At 47.1% G+C, this 19,108-nt stretch overlaps 1 protein-coding gene across 2 annotated transcripts in view; it reads right to left on the bottom strand.

Annotated features, from left to right (window-relative positions):
* CTSB (cathepsin B) overlaps positions 1-19,108 on the bottom strand; it is an 80,942-nt gene that overhangs the window by 16,356 nt on the left and 45,478 nt on the right. For both annotated transcript variants that reach the window (XM_069236151.1, XM_069236152.1), the window contains one exon: positions 6,055-6,183. In XM_069236151.1, the coding sequence (XP_069092252.1) occupies positions 6,055-6,183 (129 nt within the window). The remainder of the gene's footprint in view (positions 1-6,054; positions 6,184-19,108) is intronic.

Below are 19,108 nucleotides of genomic sequence, written 5' to 3'. Positions count from 1 at the left end.
CCAATGCTGAATGCTCCCAGCCAGGAGCAATAACTGTGGCAAGTGTGTTCTTCTCCATTTTTATAGGTAGTACATTGCAGGTATGTTGTAAGTGGGGGTTGCAAATGTGACAAAGTAAAGCTTTGAGAGCTAGCTGGATAGCAAACTGAGGGGGTTGATGTGGAAGCCCCGCTGAAGGGGTGTCCCTAGACCCTGGAGAGTAAGATCTTGCAAGTGCACCCTATGCTCTGTACTATGCATGATAGGTGATGGTCACTTGCGGAACTCGGACTAGAAAAGGCTGTCCCTGCAACAGATAGTTGGCATTCCACTACTGTAGAGAGCAATGAGTACGGCCTCAGATCAAAACTAGATCCTCCTAGTTACCCTCTGACCACTGTGCTGCATGGCACTCCTGCAGCAAGCGCTTGTGGACTGGGGAGCTATGGCAATGCAAGAGGCCAACATGCCAAAGACAAGTATGGCTATCCGACTTACCTGTCGATCTGGCTGAAAGAGAAAGAGCAGCATGTGACATGCTTGAACCCATGCAGGACTGGGGAATGCTGGCCCTACCACAGCGTTCAGGACCGCCCCCAAAAAGGGCTAGATTTGTATGGGCTGAAGGTGAGATTGAGGTACTGACTGAATCAGACTGTGTAGCAGGTCTATGGCGGCCTGGGTGCGAGCCAAGCACTGGGGCTGGGTTGCGCTCTTGATCAGCCAATGGTCAAGATATGGAAAGAGGTGGATGCCGTTCCCTCAAAGATGAGCAACAATCACTGCAAGGTACTTTGTGAAAACTCTGGGGTGGTAACTACCCCTAAAAGGAGAAATATGAATGGAAAGTGCTATCCACTTACCTTAGGTAGTGTTGGTGCACCCAGTGGATGATAATGTGGAAATAAGAGTCTTTCAGATCAAGGGCAGTCACCTTACTGCAACAGAGGAATGACATCCCTGAACGGGATCCATTTGGAAATGCTTTGACAGCATGTACTTGTTGAGGGGCCAGAGATAATTGGCCGGGAAAGACCCATCCTTCTTGGGGTATAGGGAGTACACCCCTTTACCATGTTAGTGTGGTGGCACAGGCTCTATGGCACTTTGAGAAGGAGCGCTTGGGGCTTAGTCTTGGAGGTGCTGATGGTCTGCAGAGACCGCATGTTTATAGGGTGTTTGGTGGGGTGGGGGGGTCATTATTTGGTGGTTTGGCAGAAAGTTCTAAACAGTAACCATGCTCTATAATGGAAAGTACCCACTGATCTGAAGTGATGTGTTGCCAGCAGGTGAGAAACCCCTGCAGTCTGCCACTGACAGGTTTTGCATGGGGGGGGGGGGTAATTTCCCCCCACGCTGCATTCACTCTGCCCTTGGAATAACCCAGGAGCGTTGCTGCTGGTGTTATCTTTGGTAGGAGGTGGTTTTGGCTCCACCACGAAAAAGGAACCACGTCTGGAGGTCTGAAGAGCCCCCAAAGCTTTAGCAGTGTGTGTTCTTAATCTTTTCTAGCGACTGATCATCTTGAGGTTGAAGGGGTGCCCCATTAGCGGGCATGTTGATCAGATGCTGCTTGACCTCTGGTTTGCACCCTGGGACACAGACCCAAACCAAGGGTGGGGTATGATGACTGGTGTTTATACCCCTGGCGACGGCGTTGCCCACGTCTAGGGCACTCTGAATATTTGTGTTAGAAATAGTCTGCTCCATGGCAAATAACTTCTGTGCCTGCAGTCCAGAAGAGTTGTTTCAAGTTTCCCATTTCATCCCACTTGGCCCAATTACATCCAGAGAGTAAGCCAACTGACTTGGCGATATGTCAGTGAGTGGCAGATTGAGTGGCCACCCTCCATCACTGCATCTAGCGTTTTACTCTCCTGATCTGGTGGAGGGGGGCCGTGGTGTCCTGTGCATTAGCCAGTTTGCATGTGGCATCCATTATTAGCAAGTCTGGTGGGAGATGGCCTCTTATGTTGTGTGGGTTTGAAGGGGAGGGCTTGTATTTCTTAATCGTTTCTGGGAATGACCACTCTAGCCTTCACTTGGTATTTAATGATGTCCAGGGCAGCTTTAACATGCCCTTCAGTATGGGTAGGTACTGTACTGAACGCTGGGTGTTGAAACGTATCTCAATGAGGACATATTCCTCCTCAGGGACTGGCTGGAGATCTGCCTTTGTGGAAAGTGGCTGCCCTAAGCACCACCTCATGAAAAGAGGTAGTGTTGCTTGGAGGGGCGAGTTTGACTGGATATTAACCAGGGTCAGTGTTCCCTCACCCCCAGGGAAACACCATTTGTCCCACAGCTCAGGGTCATATGGGGTGCCATAAGGGTCCATAGGGTGCGGAGGACTGCCTTCCCCGTAGGATGAACATGGTGAACCCTTCAGGAAAGGTGGCAGAGGAGGACCATGTAGGGGAAGAGGTGGTGGGAGAGAAGGAGGCACAGGAAGGCAAGGGGGCAGTGGGCTGGTGCCTCCATCAGATGCTTCTTTCACTTGGGACGTGGTGGAAGCGCCAATGTAGGGCGCTCCTCTAAGGTAAGCCCCCTCTTGCGAGGAAGAATCTCCTGCACCCTTGGTGGCGGCTTCACTGTGATTTTCCCCAATGTGGGGGGTGAATAAACAGTCTTCTGCAGATTGTCTAAGAGATGTTGTAGAATTGGCACCTCTAATCCTAGGATTCTGCTGTGCCCAGCTAACTGGATGCCCAAGGTTATTTCGGCATCAAGGCCAGTTTCCACAGAGGACCTGAGGGAGCTGTCTGCACCAAGGAAGGATGGGTCTTGGTCAGCGCTCTGTTATTCAAGCATGAGCCAATACACAATCAGCTACCACCTTAGTCATAGCATTATACTAGAGGTCATCGAGTGACGATGCCTGGGAGGGTATGAATCAAAACCCTCTTCTGAAGAGTCAGGCGCTAAATCCTGCCTTACGTCCTCCCCCATTGTAATTCCTTGATGGACTGTTCATATTGCTCCCTCACTTCATAAGATGACTCCTGTTCCTCCTCCTATGGAGAAAAGTTACTGGGGCGTGGGCTCTAGATTAGTCTCGGGCAGGAAGTCAAAAATCCTTAAATTAAAGAGATATTTTCCTTTTTTGGCAGAGCTGTCATTTTGGCTTCATGTAAGCTTTTTCCTCTCAACGCAGAAAGCTCGCTGTTTGGCAGTGAGTATTTGGACAGCCTTTTGCATCAGAGTTGAAAGGTCTTTATCCTTCACCCCTTTATCCTTTCTTTCCTTGATCCCCTTTTGGAACAGGAGTTGTCTCTTTCGGGTTCTTGTGCTTTTCAGCTTGTGGAGCTCGTGATTTGACCTTCTGTAAGATTACTGCATGCTTTGGCAGAGGATTGTGTTGGGGTCTTCGAGTTTGAAACTGTCGTTCAGACCCACTGCAAATACTCTGGGCATGTTTTGTTTTTCAGTGTCACCCTTTCCGTGTTTCGGACACCAGACGCTGTCCCTTAGCAATGCACCCCTGACGGCCTCTTCCATTTCAACCAAAAGTCCTGGTCTTTGAGACTTGTTTAACCCGCACCACTGTGCAAAGTGCTCTCCTCCGTATTTCAGGGATCTCAACAGTTCTCGGAAGGAACTCCTACACCTTACACACCCAAGACTTATTGTCCTTAGGCTGTCACAGATTGCAAACTTGTACTAGTCCTTGAATTTGTGGCAGCATTTCAGAAGAAAGCCGAAAGGGTAATTTTCCATCCCTTCTAAACCTGGTAGGGGACAAGGGATATCTATCACCCTGAATGAACACCTACAAGGTGGTTGAAGCTCAAGTGAAAAACCTACATTCACTATTTTTACTGGGCATCCCTTCTCTTTAGATGTTGCAGGTTTTTGGCTCCCTTTCGGGGTCTTATGATGTTCGACAATCACAAACATGGAGCTGTGAACCGTGATCCCGAAGCCAATAGCAGGAGAAAAAAAAATTAATCAGAAAATGTTTACTGGGGCATTGCTGGTGTATGCGGATGTCTGAAGGGGATGGCACTACTCTCCTATTGGTCGGCACCCAAGAAGAAAACTAATACAGATTTTCCCAGACCCATCCACTAGACGGGAGAATAATGCACAGCATGTTAATCCAGAAATTATTCTTGCTGAAAAAGTATGCATCCTTGAGATAGAGACTTGCCATGCTATCTCCTGTGCAGAACAGTGGAATGACGTCCTGCAGGGTGGTCATTAAGTGCTGACAATACGTAATGGTTTAGCAGCCTGAGGTCAAGGGTGGGTAACAGGGCAGCTAACAATGTGCCATCTTTTTGGGGAAGAAGTGTAGTTGTGAACTCCTTTGGTGCAGATGAACAGTTTTCATAGCACCTTAGCTCAGTGCTTGCACCTCCTTTAGCATTACTATTAGACGCACTTGTCCAAGGTCATTTTCTCCTACTGTGGAAGGAATAACCAGATTCTTCCAGGTAGGGGTTGTGTGGATGTGGTAGAATGGTAGTCAAGTAACTACTTGGATGCACCCTCTAAATTCTCCTCTAGTACAGGACGTATAAGTTTGGCCCTCCTGGAATGTTTGGCGCTGTTAGGAGCCAAAATCTTGAATTCTTGCAGCAGCGTTGCCTTCCCGCATGCCTGCTGCTACTGAAAGGCCACTCAGTTCGGTTTCCCCTTTTCTGTGTCCTTTAATTTCTAATCTCAGAGTCCACTTCTGAGCCAAACGAGTGGTTGCCATCAAAACAGTTGACGATAGGCTGCAGACTCAGGCGAAATCTTGACACTGAGCAAAGAATGACACCGATGCTCATTTTCCTGGAGCAGTGCTTTATAAACTTTAAAACCACAACTCATTTTGTAAAATGAGAAATGTTTGCGACCAAGCTACCTTTAATGACCATGAAGCAGCATTTTTTTTTTTTTAATGCAACTAAAGCATCGTTTGGTGGAGCACTCATTTAGACTACATTTTCCATTGAACCGGCAACTACATTTGCACAAACTGTTTATATTGCACTCAAATGATAATGTGTGGAAATCTGGTTTCTATGACCATTTATATTTTGTGCATCGCCAAATTAAATCTCTGATCCTATTAAAAATCTTGGTTCTATCATACTATAGAAAAACAAAAATGAAGCACATTTTTTTTGTAATTTTGACTATTAAACGTATACAGTTCATTCACAGGTAATTACATTTTCTAGTGTGTTGAAAAAAAAAAAAAAAAGAGACACAAAAAAAACGTAAAGGCATCTTTATTCACTGTGCAGTTTCCTGACCCACCAAAAAAATCTGCTTGTGACCTGGGAAAAGCTACTCTGGAGCCCACATCGGCACATTATGCGCAGCAAATGTTAGCATTAGATAGTATTTTTCCCTGCTTGCACCTACTCTACCATGTTTGTAGAAAGCTTCCAGGAGATGTTGAACTAATTGTTCCATTTGCTTTCAGTGATACCAGTCACCACGTCCTTGATAGGACGCAGACGTTGGCTATGTGCCACTGGTGCTCCTTCCCACAGTAACTTATTTTTGCTTATTTGGAAGTGGTGCATTTCCAGACCAATTTAGCATTGTGGATGTCAGCGAGCGTCACAAGTTACATCACAATAGAAACTTCTACTTCGAAGGACAAAATAAATAAATAAAAATAAATAACACAACTTGCAACATTTACAACCAACACTATTTGGTAAGAGTTTGCTGAACATGCAATCTACAGATGCACATGCTATAAACCAGAGGAATACTAAGGACCAAAAATATTTAGAGTTCCAGTGGAATGAAGTACAGAAGTAATCCGGAAGAAAAGGGGAAACAGGCTAAAGTACTGGCCTGCGCATTGCCCTACTTCTGGTCTTGAATGTAGTGCTTGGTGTGCCAAAGTTTGTCATTGCTGGGGCACAATCTCAAATTCTATTGGACATGCCTGCTTACCTTTTATGATGTCTTGTATGAATATATCACATCTGTAGACAAAGCAATGTAGGAATACTGACCTACATACTAATGTCCTTGCTAAACAGCCAAAATTAAATGTAAAAAAAAAAAAAAATCTGGATGTGCAGGGACAGCAAAGTTAGAGACATCACAAATTAGGTCTCTTACCATGATCACCCCAGTCAGTGTTCCAAGAATTTGCGATCAGCCAGTACTTGGTTCCACCTTCAACACCCCAGCCAAGAATTCTAATGGCATGGCCTCCAACTTCTTCTCCTGTGACATGGCGGTACACACCTAGGCAGAAAAGAAAAATTAATGCTGTATTGTTAATTCTGGGCGGGTGCCAAAGTGTCCACTCTCTCACTGTTAGAAGGCATTATGGGCGGCAAAGTCACATTTTGGACAGGTGGAAGGAATACGTTTAGAGGGTACAATTTAACATTCTCCTCAAGCTGCATCCTGTAAGACAGAGGAAAGCAACTGCGGTGCGGTGGTCTGAGCGAGTGTTAATAACAATTGACAGACTGGCCTAAGAAGTTGGGGGCGGGAGGAGGCAATTAAGCAGGGTGGACTCTGGTATTGACAAGAATATGCTGGAGGCCTCAAGGCAAGAGGAATCCGCGCTCACTGCGAGGAAGGCTAGTGGGTCAGAGTGTAAGGGAGGATGGGGAGAGCTCATGGAAAGACACTCGTTGGCATTTTCAAGTAGGAGTGAAGTCCTTCCGTTGCTAGAACTGTGAAGTTGGGATGAGTTGGGCACATTCGCAATTCCAGGACTGTGGTGCTTCTTTCCTTGATCTCGCAGGCACTCTTGGTTCTTCTATGAACCTCCAATCCGTGTGCCCTGTTCAGTGCTTACCGTTGATTGCCCCCTCTCCTGGGTACAATCCCAAGTGTATAAACAACAAATTACTTCCTCCCGTTGATGTGCTCTTGAAAATACACCCCTTTAGCTCACACAATGCCTCGGAAAACGTGTCCGCTTTATTGCGTCCTTATTCCCAGCTGTAAAAGTTACTTCGAGTGTTTCAACTTGTTATTTGGCGGGGAAGTGCCTATAACTATTCTGCTCAAAGCAGCAATTAGAGTCCACGAGGCAAAGCTCTCCTTCCTGAACCTCCCCCTCCTTTACCGTTCCTTGGACCCAAATTTCCCTGCAGTGTTCCACAGGAAATTCACCATGTACTGCCCATCCCAAATTATCCCATAAACCCCTTCATAGTTCTGGTGTTTCCTGTTCACCGTCAACCTCATTAAATGATGTGCAGCTATCTGAACCAACCTGTGGATAAGCTTGTGTCCTCTGCTCCCTATGCAACTCAGTCCACTGCCACAAGCAGACACCACTTATGTGGGGCTTCGTGGCAGTCATCTTGATTGTTGATGTCCCCACTGAGGTTTGCACAGTGTGTGAGGGTGATATGGACCAGGTTTTCATTCAGCAACACTTCTATCAGTCATTTTTGCAAGCACATGGGTAGTCATTGGAGGCCTATTTATTACATCCCTCACAGGGAGGCTCTGAGATTCATGTCCACCATGCCTGCCAACCAGCCGTGCTCACTAGCCTTTGAAATTTCTTGTGTAAATATGTAACTTAGTGCTTAGAGTTTCAACTACTCTTTCTAGAGCCTGATTCCATATTGCGATTAGTCAAAGTGAGAACCACGTCTTCATTTTCAGCTTCTCAGTTCTTTATGTACTCTGTATTGCCCTTACCAATTGTGTGCTACCTTGCCAATGTGGCATCACTGCTGGACTGGCATATACAGTACACCGTTTAGGTTAGGAAAATATATTATATACACTTATCCAGCACTCCATATGTCCCTAGAGGTAGGCGAACCCTATAGTCCGTCGTCAAGGTGTCACACCTAAATTACACCCATCACCATCCTCTAGTACCTGCATGTTCAGGTGCTATGGATAAGAATACACAATATATTGTCACTGAATATTTCCCTGTACTGGGGCCGATTCGGATATTGTAAGTTACAATTATAACAAAATATGACAAAACGTGCATGTGTACAACGTGCATGTGTACATCAACAGGAATAGGCATGTTAGATTAGGGAATCAACAGATCCTGAAGAAAGCCAATTGCCCCATAGAGGCAATGGAGAATTTGACTGAAACATGTAGACCACAGAAGAGGCTGATCCCAATAGTTTCACCTACATCAGTCTTTGCTTTTCACCTTGCCCACGGATCCCACGATTAAAGGTTTCCTCTTTCAAATAGGGAAACCATAAGTTCAGGATCCCCAACCATCAAGAACCCGCTACACAAGGCGTGGTTTGCAGTCAATGGTGTAGGCAGAGAGGAAGGGGTGCTCTGCAAAGCCAGGCACTATCCAGCCCCTTCCCCGCCCTACACTGGAGGCAACATGAAACCGCACTACACCCACAGAGTCTGTGGGCTACTACAGAGGTAGTTGTGCGGTGCCATAAAGCGGAGAAACTGCTAATACCTGGACCACCCTGGGAAGACTGTGCAACAGGCCAAAATGGTGGTGCAGTGAAGCGGCCTGCAGGATCACCTCAGTGGCACCCAGGAGAAGCCAGACGCACTTGGCAGCTGAGATCAGGACCTGCCCTCATACATTTGCGGGTATGAGCAGCTCACAGAGAAAAGGCTGCCTTTGATGCGGAAGCCCAGGACATCGCAGACATCAGGAGGAGCGGATAGGGGCTGACAGGCAGAGGCAAGGCTGGGAGTTCCCAGATGACGAACCAGACAACGGGGGACCCCGAGGATTCTCTGCTTTAATATGGCACCCAGGACCCTCCCTCGGGAAACCAGCGACCCTCTCACTTCAGGACATATTGCAGGCCATTATGGCCACCGACGAGGTGATCGAAACAAAAATAGACACTCTGGGAGCAGACTTGGGCCTACTCAGGTTGCCTCGCAGAGAGGGTCACCGCGATGGAGTTCGAATTAGCAGATATACCCCCCCCCCATGCCTCCACCCCCCACAATGAACGAAAGATTTGCCTCCATGGAAACAAATTCTTACACTTTAACTCTGGTCAGAAGATGCAGTAAACAGGTCACGGTGGAACATCTGGGTGGTGGGGCTACCTGAACGCATCGAAGGAAAAAAACATGGGCGAACACCTAGAGACATGGATCTGGGTAGAGCTGCAGGGGAAATGACCTTTCTCTATTCTTCGCACTGGAAAGAGCTCATACGGTACCTATACAGGAACAGATCGCGGGGGCGACCCTAAACCAGTGGCAGCCAAACTGCTGTTTTATAAAGCTAGAGGCTACATTATGGCTCAAGCACGTCGCAAAGAAGAAATCAAGGTGGACAACAGCAAAGTGCAGATCTACCCAGACTTAACTTGCAAAGTGCAGAAGTGGCGTGCAACGGTTCAGAAGGACAAAGCGGAAGCTTGGACAACTGGGCCTACAGTACCGAATATTGTTTCCTGGCAACACTTAGGGTGATTACCACCGATGACATCCGATTCTTCAATTTCCCGCAGGAAGTATGGGATAGGCTTGACCTGCATCCTCAAGCAGGCCTGAGCAGCAAACTCTGGCCTCAGCTAAAATGCAGGGGGGGGGGGGGTTCTGGGGGGGTTGGCATAGGGTAGGGCCCCAGCCCAAGATGAGACAGCTGGAAAGAAGATGGGCGACTGAGGTGGTGGCTTCCTTGAGTGGCATAGAGGCAGGATCACCATCACCAATGGCTGCTAGAGCTGCGGACAGCTGAGCCAGACAGGGTCTCTAGTGATTCCGGTGACTCGAGTTTGCACATGCAACGCCGGGAACGTCAGATGACATCATTTGATTCACACGATTTAAGGGTGGCATGAATCAGAGTCCTCACAGTCGACAGATCACTATAAAGATGGCGCTGTGGGAAAGGTGACTCGGTTATTACCTCCTTGAATATTGGGTACTTGGGAATGAGGGTGCTGGATGGAGGGCTGAGAGACGGGATGCTCATACCTGCACTCGCCGTACAAATTGCATTATCTGTGAGATTCTCTGCAGAGAACATCAATTAGGGTTGATTGATTGGATGAGGGGCGAACCCTTGCTCGTCATGGGGCCTGGGAGTTGGGAATAATCAGTTTACCTGTTGGGGATTTACTCGCAAACCTCCTGGGTGCCCGAAGTGGACAGGGGGTCAGGGGGGAGGGGAGTGTCTCACCACACTAAACACCACTAATGACAGCCCCTTCAACATATAGCTTTCTGTTGTGGAATATTAGGGGAATGCACACCATGTCTATAATATATAAGGTACTATCATACTTGAATAGATGAAGGGTACAGGTGGCACTCTTGCATGAAACACCTTATGTCCACGGAGGGGAGGGCCCTACAACAGAGATGGAGGCCAGCTATTCTATACAACCTATTCAGCATTTGTGGGGAGGGCGGGGTGGTCCTGATATGGGTGAGGGCGGGCGTTCCATTTCAGCCAACTAAACAACTGGTAGACCCAGAAGGTCGATATATGATGGTAACCAGCGGATTATAGGGCCAAGATGTTACCATAGTGAACATATACGCACCCATCTTGTATCAGGGGCCATTTTGGCGAAACTATCCGGCACCCTGGCTCAGCATATGACAAACACAACCATGCTGAGGGGAGACTGCAACTGTGTAGCAGACCCACACACGAATAGGTCCCGCCCCACTCCCTCTCCTAGAGTGGTGCAGGTATTCTCAGAGTGGCAGATAAGATGGGGGACACAGACAAACTCACCCACAAACAATTGATTATTCCCCCTGGACTTCATGAGTTGCCTCTGCGGCTAGATACATCCCTTTGTACCCCTGACGTACATAGCATGGTGTCTAGTTCGGAATATCTGGCCGGTACAATCTGATCACAACCCGGTTCTTCTACATCTGAATTGGGAGCGTTCACCGGCCCGGATTCCCACTTGGAGACTCAAACCTGAACCTGTGGAAAAATCAGGCATTCTGGGAAGCTACACGATCAAAAGATAGTTCAAATGGAGAGGGATGCTTTCAAAGTAGTGGTCAGGGAATACTGTATGGGGTCAGAGAAACTTCACTGAGGGAAATATTGGAAGCAGAGAGGGATCTCCGAAGACTAGAGGTATGACCTTACCGCCCCAACTTTCTTCAGGTCCTTCTGGAAAGGAAGGAAGGAAGCAGCACCCGGGGTCGAGAGACTATCCTGCTCTAACCACTGGCGCTACATGGAGAGCGCACACGTGGACAGACCGAACAGGCACATTGCTCACCTGCTTGGCCAATCCTGCGAAGCATGGGTTGCCGATATTAGTATTAGAGACAAATAATGGGGCAGGATTTATATTCAGAAGGGAATTATCAATGGTTTCCATCAGTATTATTCGGAGCTCTAAGAGACCATACAGCGTAATGAGGCCGAGGTCCAAATGTTATCTGACCGGTTTGTCGCTGCCTTGCATCTCTGCAGAGGAAGCAGAGGAGCTCGGATGCGACATCACAGTGCAGAATATGGGAGTAGCTATCATATTCCTGGCACGAGGCAGGACACCGGGGATGGATGGCTTCTTGGCTGAATTTTACACCACCTTCTCGGAAGAGCTGGCCTCAAGCTGGAAGCCTTATATGCGTCTGCCAGAGCATCAGAATACCTACTGGCCACAACTAGGGAAGCGGCAATCGTCGTTTTATTAAAACCTGGGAAACCGACAGACGACAGCAGAATGTACAGGTCGCTCTCAATGTTAAATGTAGGCTATAAAATTAAGCAATATGTTGGCAAATATGCTCCCCCTTATACGACAAAGCTCATTCACTCTGATCAGGCTGGTTTTATTCCTGACGCAACACTGCCCTAAATATTAGGAGGCGCCTGTCCATTATGGAGACAGGAGATTATGATACAGCGCCAGCGGTCATCTTTGCCGTCGACACTGAAAAAGCGTTTGATAACCTAGAATTGGGCTACTTATATGAAGTGATGCCCCATATGCAGCTCAGGCAGGGCACTTCATGTGGACCGAGGTACTTTACACTGATCTGACAGCCCAAGTCCAAACAGGCAAAACCATCTGGCGCAGTTACCGGGGGGGGAGGGGGTGAGGAACACTGCAGAGTTGCCCCTACTCTTCACCCTCGCCATGGAGCATCCCCCACCACCCCAGCTGCTTGCGCCAGAGCAGGTTTATACTTTCAAGGGCTACACATTGGCAGCACTGGCATAAAATCTCCTTATATGCGGACCACCTACTGGTCTTCCTCAGAGATACACAGATCTAGATGAAGTCATGAAATTGTGAAACAATTTGGTTCCATTTTAGGCCTATGAATAAACTGGCAGAAGGCTAGCCTGTTTGCGACTGCCGCCGATAGTCGGCCAATAGAGGGGCTAGGCCTGCTGCAGTGGGAACCCGGAGCCTTGATGTATTTGGGAATCAAAATTGACCATGATCGATTGATGTATTAGGCAGAAACGTGGGTTCAGTGGTCAGCTACTTCAGATCAAGCATGGAATTCTAGAAAATGCTTCCAGTATCAGTGATGGGCAGAATAGCCTTACTGAAAAATGATAGCCCTACCATGTCTACTTTTTTGGAACACTCCCCATTTGAGTCCCAAGGGCAGTGTTCAAGGAACTGGATAAGTTAATTACAGCTTTTATCTGGGGTCTGTCCAGAGGGAAGATTGCCCTCTCCACTTTGAAACGCCCAGCGCTGGAGGGGAATGGGGAGGTTTGGACTTGCGGTGCCAAATTTTGAGGCATACTATCTTGCGGCCCTGCTACAGTGGTTCATGATCTTGCTAGCGGGCAGACAGACCCTAGGTAGAGATCTGGCCCCTTTGTGCCAGCATTGTGTGACCTGACGAGAGTGCTTCTCTGAGTGAAACTGCGTACGACCACAGCTTCTGTGGAATTTCAGGTGGTCTCCAAGTGCTAGGGCAGATGCCTTCAAAAGACGCACACTAAGGGCCCATATACTACAGACTTATCTGCGGGTGGGTGAGGGGGAAGTGGAGAGGGTTATAAGAGTGGGAAGACACTAGGGTTACAACAGTTGGAGACCTAAACAAAAAGGTTCTCCCTTCTAAATAATTCTGCTTAGAATTTGACCATCCACAAGGACACTTCTTGCTCCATAGGGGGTCACCCTTCGGAAACACTGGTACTACTGATCCTTTGACACTTAAGAGCTGTTGGTACATAGCCCTCTCGTCCGGTGCCTTTAAAACTGTTACATACTCATATAGGGCCATGGGGAGGATATAGCCCATCCATTGGAGTGACTGAGGGGCAGGTGGGAGGAAGACCTCGGGACCCAGATTAGCAAAAAAGGCTGGGATATAATAGTGAGCAGAATTCCCAAGGTGTCAAGAAATGCTCGCTTTAGACGCTTAAATTCTTATATCCTCCACCAAGTGCATCTCACCCCAGAATGTATTCATAAACACTTCCAAGTGGTTGATGCGGCTTACCCAAGGTGAGGAGAGGCAAGAGCAGAGCTGCTTCATATGCTCTGGTCATGTTTGCATCTATATGGAAACTGGAAAGAGATTACTGAGACCCTATCAACAGTGCTAGAAAAGGAGATTTCCCCCTTGCAGCCTGGGTCACTCCCTTCTGAGTTGGATCCCCGCGACCCCCAAAACTAAAGCCACAAGTAAATTTGAAGATTTGGCCAAGCAAGAAATCAAAGAATTGAAAGTCCCCCCCCAAGAGGTCCTCGGACATTAATGTGGTGCAAAGAGTTGGAACAGTGGGCGGGATGTGAAGGAAGATTATTGCTAAGAGAAGCTGGAAGAGGGATTGGGACCATGGACATGGCTTGCACCTGGGAGGCTTCACTTAGGGACCCGGACGGTCTCAACAGTGGCATCTCATGAAGGTGACCCACGTACCAACTACCGCCTAAGTCCAAGCCCCAACCCCGCAGAAAATCATCCTAGACAACGGAGACTCCTTCATCCTAGAAGGAGACTCCTCCCCGATCATTCTTGACCCATCGGCAGTTGCTGACATGGAACAATGACACTTTACTGAAAATCCATATAGGTCAAACGGTGGTGTCCTCAATTAGCTTGTATCCTACCGGGATAACCAGTGCCAATACACATAAATAGACAACTGCCCAACACACCAGTGACCCAACGATCTAGACAGATGACACTCATCTACTACAAAATCCCCTCTTAAAAATACTGGATTTTTGTACAGAAACACCAGATATGGATTTATTTATTTAGAGTTCATCTTGCTATCTCCACCAAACTTCAGTGCGCCCTCTGCGGGAAAAAAAAAAAAAAAAAAAAAAAAACACAATAACCAAAACAAGGTAAGTTCAGAAGCCAATTACAAGAAAACGTGCTGCGCCTTGTAACAGTAAACATTTGTGTAAAAAAAACTAAAGTTACAAGGGAATTAAGGCTGGGTTGAGACAATCTCTGCTACAGCAAAACCTACAAAAAGACATGAAAATTCATAAACTAAAGTGACACCTTAATCTTGGCTCCTGTCCATGCCATCCTCACTCAACTATAACTCCCAGCTAAGCACTTCTTCCAGACAGATGCAGACCACGCAGAAGCAGGGTGGCTGTTCATAAGTGCAACAGATAATAGGGGAAGCTGCGAGGAGCCCCATGTCTTGATAACAACCTACCCTGTGTATTTTGGTAAGGGGAGATGGCACAATTCACCTCCCTGATCCTTGCTAAATTTCCCTGCTCTGAGTGCAGGGGGTGTTCTGAAAGATTAGGAATATTCCCTCCACCCCTCGCCTTGAGGAAAGGAGTGGTTTTAGTTCTGTTATTTCTCCTTCACCCTTGGGCAAGACAAAGGGGCGCTGTGAATATGTATACTCTCACTTTAAAAACAAACCAAAAAATGTATTACACAGTACAGGATAGCACATAGTATAAGATGGGTTAAAGCAAAATGTGCAAAAATATTCTGTTTAACTTCTTAAAGTACTTTCAAACGTTACAGTTAGTAATACACAATGTGACTGTACCTCTTGAAAAGCTATATTTTTTAGCAACACACAATACAACTGTACCGTTTGAAATGTTATGTTTAGTACTACACAATGCAACTATACCTAGTGCTAGCTTTTTTTTTTTTTTTTTTAATAAAGAAATGTATTGATTTTAGGAAAACAAAGATACAAACACATAACAGAACACCAACTGGTGTTTGCGGACGGTCAGTCCCTGGACCACTTCTGGGCATCGTAGAGCAAATCTTATACAGAAAATGAATGAATGATAGTCAATAGTTTGTATTTCGGCATCATGAGGGTATCTCCTTCCCAGACGCATCGCTTCCCCGCTAAGAGCATGCCATATCGTCCCATTTCCCCCACACTGATATATTTGTTTGGGCATCCCCTGGCTTCATATACCCGCCTCGAATGCTGTGCGCACCAGTCCAGACCACGTCTCCATTTATTCAAAGCCGGTGCCGCTCCGGCCTTCCACTCTGCCATTATTTCTCGCTTAGCCACCAAACAAGCCACACCCAAGAAGATCTTGTCTGCTCTCCTTAGTCCTAGCTCGCCCATGACCCCCAGCAGAAGTGGTAAAGGGGCCACTTCGATATCTTCCCGCAAGGCCTCCGAGACCTCCCCAACTACTGCCTTCCAGTAAGTCGTTATCACTGGGCACGCCCAAACCATGCGGAAAAAATCCGCGTCCGGACCGGACCATCTGGGACAGTTAGCTGTGGCTCGGAGGCCCGCTTTGTATAATCTGGTGGGAGTGAGGTATGCCATGTGTAGGTACAGGGTCTTAAGTAAACGGAATTGCGTGGCCATTGTCAATACCCCAGGGGCCAACAATGCCTCTGCCCAGTCCTCCTCCTCCATTGGTCTCACCTAGTCCTCCCATTTCCGATGGAGCCCCACCAGGGGACTATTAGTGTTGACCAGTAGGGAACGGTATATCTGGGAGACTCCGCCCTTGCCTACATTTCCCATCAACACTTTTGCCCCAATAGGGCTGCATTCGGGGATGTGGTCTCCCTCTCGTATGTGCATGGACAAAGCGTGGCAAAGCTGCAGGTATTTATGGAATTGTCTCCTGTGTAGCGATAAGTTCCTGGAGCTCCCCAAAGGACCTCCGGTGTGTTCCCTCCCAGACATCCCCCAGTGTAGAGATTCCTATGTTGTCCCACCTCTGGAATCCCGAGTCCTGCAACGTCCGCGAGTAGTCTTCCATACAAGAGTGGGGTCCGCAGGGTGAGGCGTCCAAACCACCCCCCCCCCCCCCCAACATAGATGTCGCGTTGGCAGGTGGAGAGGGCCAGTCTAGGAAGGGTGCCGTTCCAGAGCCTAGTGCTAGCTTTTATATTAGCATCCATTTCAACAACGTGTTCCAGACCTGGTAACAGCTTTCCAGTACCTCTTAAACTAACGCTGCACCATGAAGCAGCAAATAATTTTGGAAATTAAAGTCTGTACTGCCTCCTAAGAATCAATTGCACACATTAACTTTTTTTCTAGGTCGCAGGCCCTTTGATTTAAAGTCTGGTTTATTCTTTAGCTGCCCGTCGCTCCTCTCCAAGAGTACAGGAGACCACCTCCTTGCCTTTTAGCCAGAGGCAACTCAAGGTTGCATTAGCTGTGCATCGAAATTACCCCGAAGGGCTACCGGAGCTCTTCACGATTCGGTGTCGATTCCATCTATCCCGATCCAGAGTGAAACAATACCGACGTAATTTTTCGAAGTTTTGACTATCTTTCCGTCCCGAAACCCGAGCGAAAAGGAACACGTCCGAACCCGAGGGCAGAAAAAAAACAATCTAAGATGGAGCCGACGCCCATGCGCAATGGAAGCAAAGAGGATGAGTCCCTCGGTCTCGTGACTCGAAAGACTTCTTCGAAGAAAAACAACTTGTAACACTCCGACCCAACACCAGATGGCGGACTGTGCACAACATGTGTATCTGCAGCAACAGATGCCATAGAACATTAGTTTTTGAATGCTCCCCGATGGCCATCTTTCAATGATTTTTGCCATAAACTATGGCAAACCCAATAGGCCTGTGCCTGAGTATCACAGGCTAGAGCTATTGACTTCACCATGGCAGGATTCTCAAATTTTCCAAAGATTGTAGATTTTATGGAATATTCAGAGTAAAAGAATGCACACTCTGCAATTAGATTTTTGCTTAGATCTCCAAATTAGGTGGAAGAAAATACACAAACAAGAAAAAGGTACCTAATGACAGTAATGCTGTCAGGACATAAGATCTGAAGACTTCCAAGCAGAGGTCTTCAAACTGGGGGGTGGGCCACCCTAGGGGGCCCTCAAGTGATCCAAGGGGGGGCCGTCAGGCTCTAGCCAAAAGAAGCATTATACAGAAATCAGGGCTTTGTTTTAAGCAGAAGCATGTTATTGCATCCTTAAAAAAGGAAACAGTACTGAACTGCAATGTTTAAATAGGTCTAGACATATTTAAACATTGCCAAATAATTGTGAACAATTCTGAGGGGGGCCCAATGATTTTTATTTTTCAACTGGGGGGAGGAGGGGCATTAAAAAGTTTGGAGACCACTATTCTAAAATGAAAGCCTGTATTTCACTTACATGCCTTAGGGAAGTGATAGCCACTAAAAAGGCAACTTTCCATGAAAGAAATTGCAAAGAGCAGGAAAGCATGGGTTCAAAAGGTGGGCTCATGAGTCTAGTAAGGATAACATTAAGACTCCATTTTAGAGCTGGAGTAACCCTGGGTGGAATAACTCTTAAGGGCCTTCCAAAAAGGCTTTGATTACTGGAATTTTGAATAAAGAAATATGTTGCCCGTTTTGGAGGTAAGCAGCTATAGCTGCTAAATGAAGTCATAGATGAGTATGCTAAGGTTGCTTTTTGTAAATGTAGCACTTAACAATGTCTTACATGAAGGCAGTGTTTTTAGGTTGACAGCAGCAAACAAAATGTTTCCATTTCGCAGCATAACACTGCCTAGTTATAGGTTTACGTGCCGCTCTAAGAATGTCCATACCTTCAGAGGGGAGTTGTAAATAACCAAACTATGACTTCAGGAGCCATATCGCAGGATTGAACGTTTTGGGGTCTCGATGTCTGATTTGACCTTGCGTTTGAGTCGGGTCTGTTGGGGAGTTTCTGGTGGGGACCCACAGACAGATCCAACAGTGTTGCGTGCCAAGGCAGACGTGCCCAGGTGGGAGCTACAAGGATCATAGTGAGCGATGTATGTCTCAGTTTGCGAACCAGAAACTAAATGATTGGGAGAGGTGGAAAAACGTAAGCAAACATCCCTTACCAATTCATCCATAGAGCATTGCCCTTGACTGAGGGTGTGGGTATATGGATGCAAAGTTTGGGCTTTTCTGTCCTTGGAGACCTTTTTAGAAGGAGGAGCAGTGTCCAATGTCTCTTGAAAAGTAAGAAGCAATTATTTTTCAGTGTTCCCTTTTGTATTCTTCCCTGTTCCCTTTTGTATGACTAGCTCGTGCTGATGAGCGTCCATTACTTCCAATTGGCTGTACTGGTGAAGTGTTTTAGATGAAAGAGCAGAGCCTTTAGAAGACAGCCTCGGTTCTGAAGTTTTCAGAATGGAAGCCTTGAGTCCAGCAGAAGGAGTCTGCTCCGAAACAGATGTGGAAGGCTTCTTTCTTGAAGCCGAAATGCTCGGATTGAAAAGTCGACTCGATCCCAAGACTGTGTGGGATGCTGTCGAATCTGAGGTCTATGTTGAAGAAGTCTTGGCAATTTTTTTTGTGCTAAGCCCAAGGGCGGGGCATCCAAATGTAACTTTTGGATCGGACCATGGCCCGAAGGCAGTGGTGGACCAACAACCAGTTTGGATTTTTTTTTATTAAGTCTTAATGTAGGATGTTGGGGCTGGTGTACTTACGTTGTGCTGAGGTGAGCGCCTGACTTTCAGTGTAAAATTTGACATCAAACTCAGAATCTCAAATAGAGAGGGCTGCCTGATATCAGATTTCCTTCTGTGCATGCTCCTATCCGAAATTAATAGGAGTGTTGCCCGGTGTCTTCGACGCCATCTCCAACCCACATGCTCTTCGGTCCCAGAGTCTTCTTAGATCGAAAAGAAACAGGCATCGCAGTTCTCTTTATGTTCCAGGGACAAGCACAAGTTACACACCAGGTGTGGATTGGTGCGTGGAAATTTGGACTGGCATAGAGGACAGCACCTAAATGGAGTCCGTTCCATCAGCCCTGCATATTAGGACAGCACATGAAGGAGTAGGCCCAATAAGGGCACC

The sequence above is a fragment of the Pleurodeles waltl genome, chromosome 5 (assembly GCF_031143425.1).
Source record: "Pleurodeles waltl isolate 20211129_DDA chromosome 5, aPleWal1.hap1.20221129, whole genome shotgun sequence".
NCBI classification, from domain to species: Eukaryota; Metazoa; Chordata; class Amphibia; order Caudata; family Salamandridae; genus Pleurodeles; species Pleurodeles waltl.
This window is presented reverse-complemented; position numbering and strand designations above follow the sequence as displayed.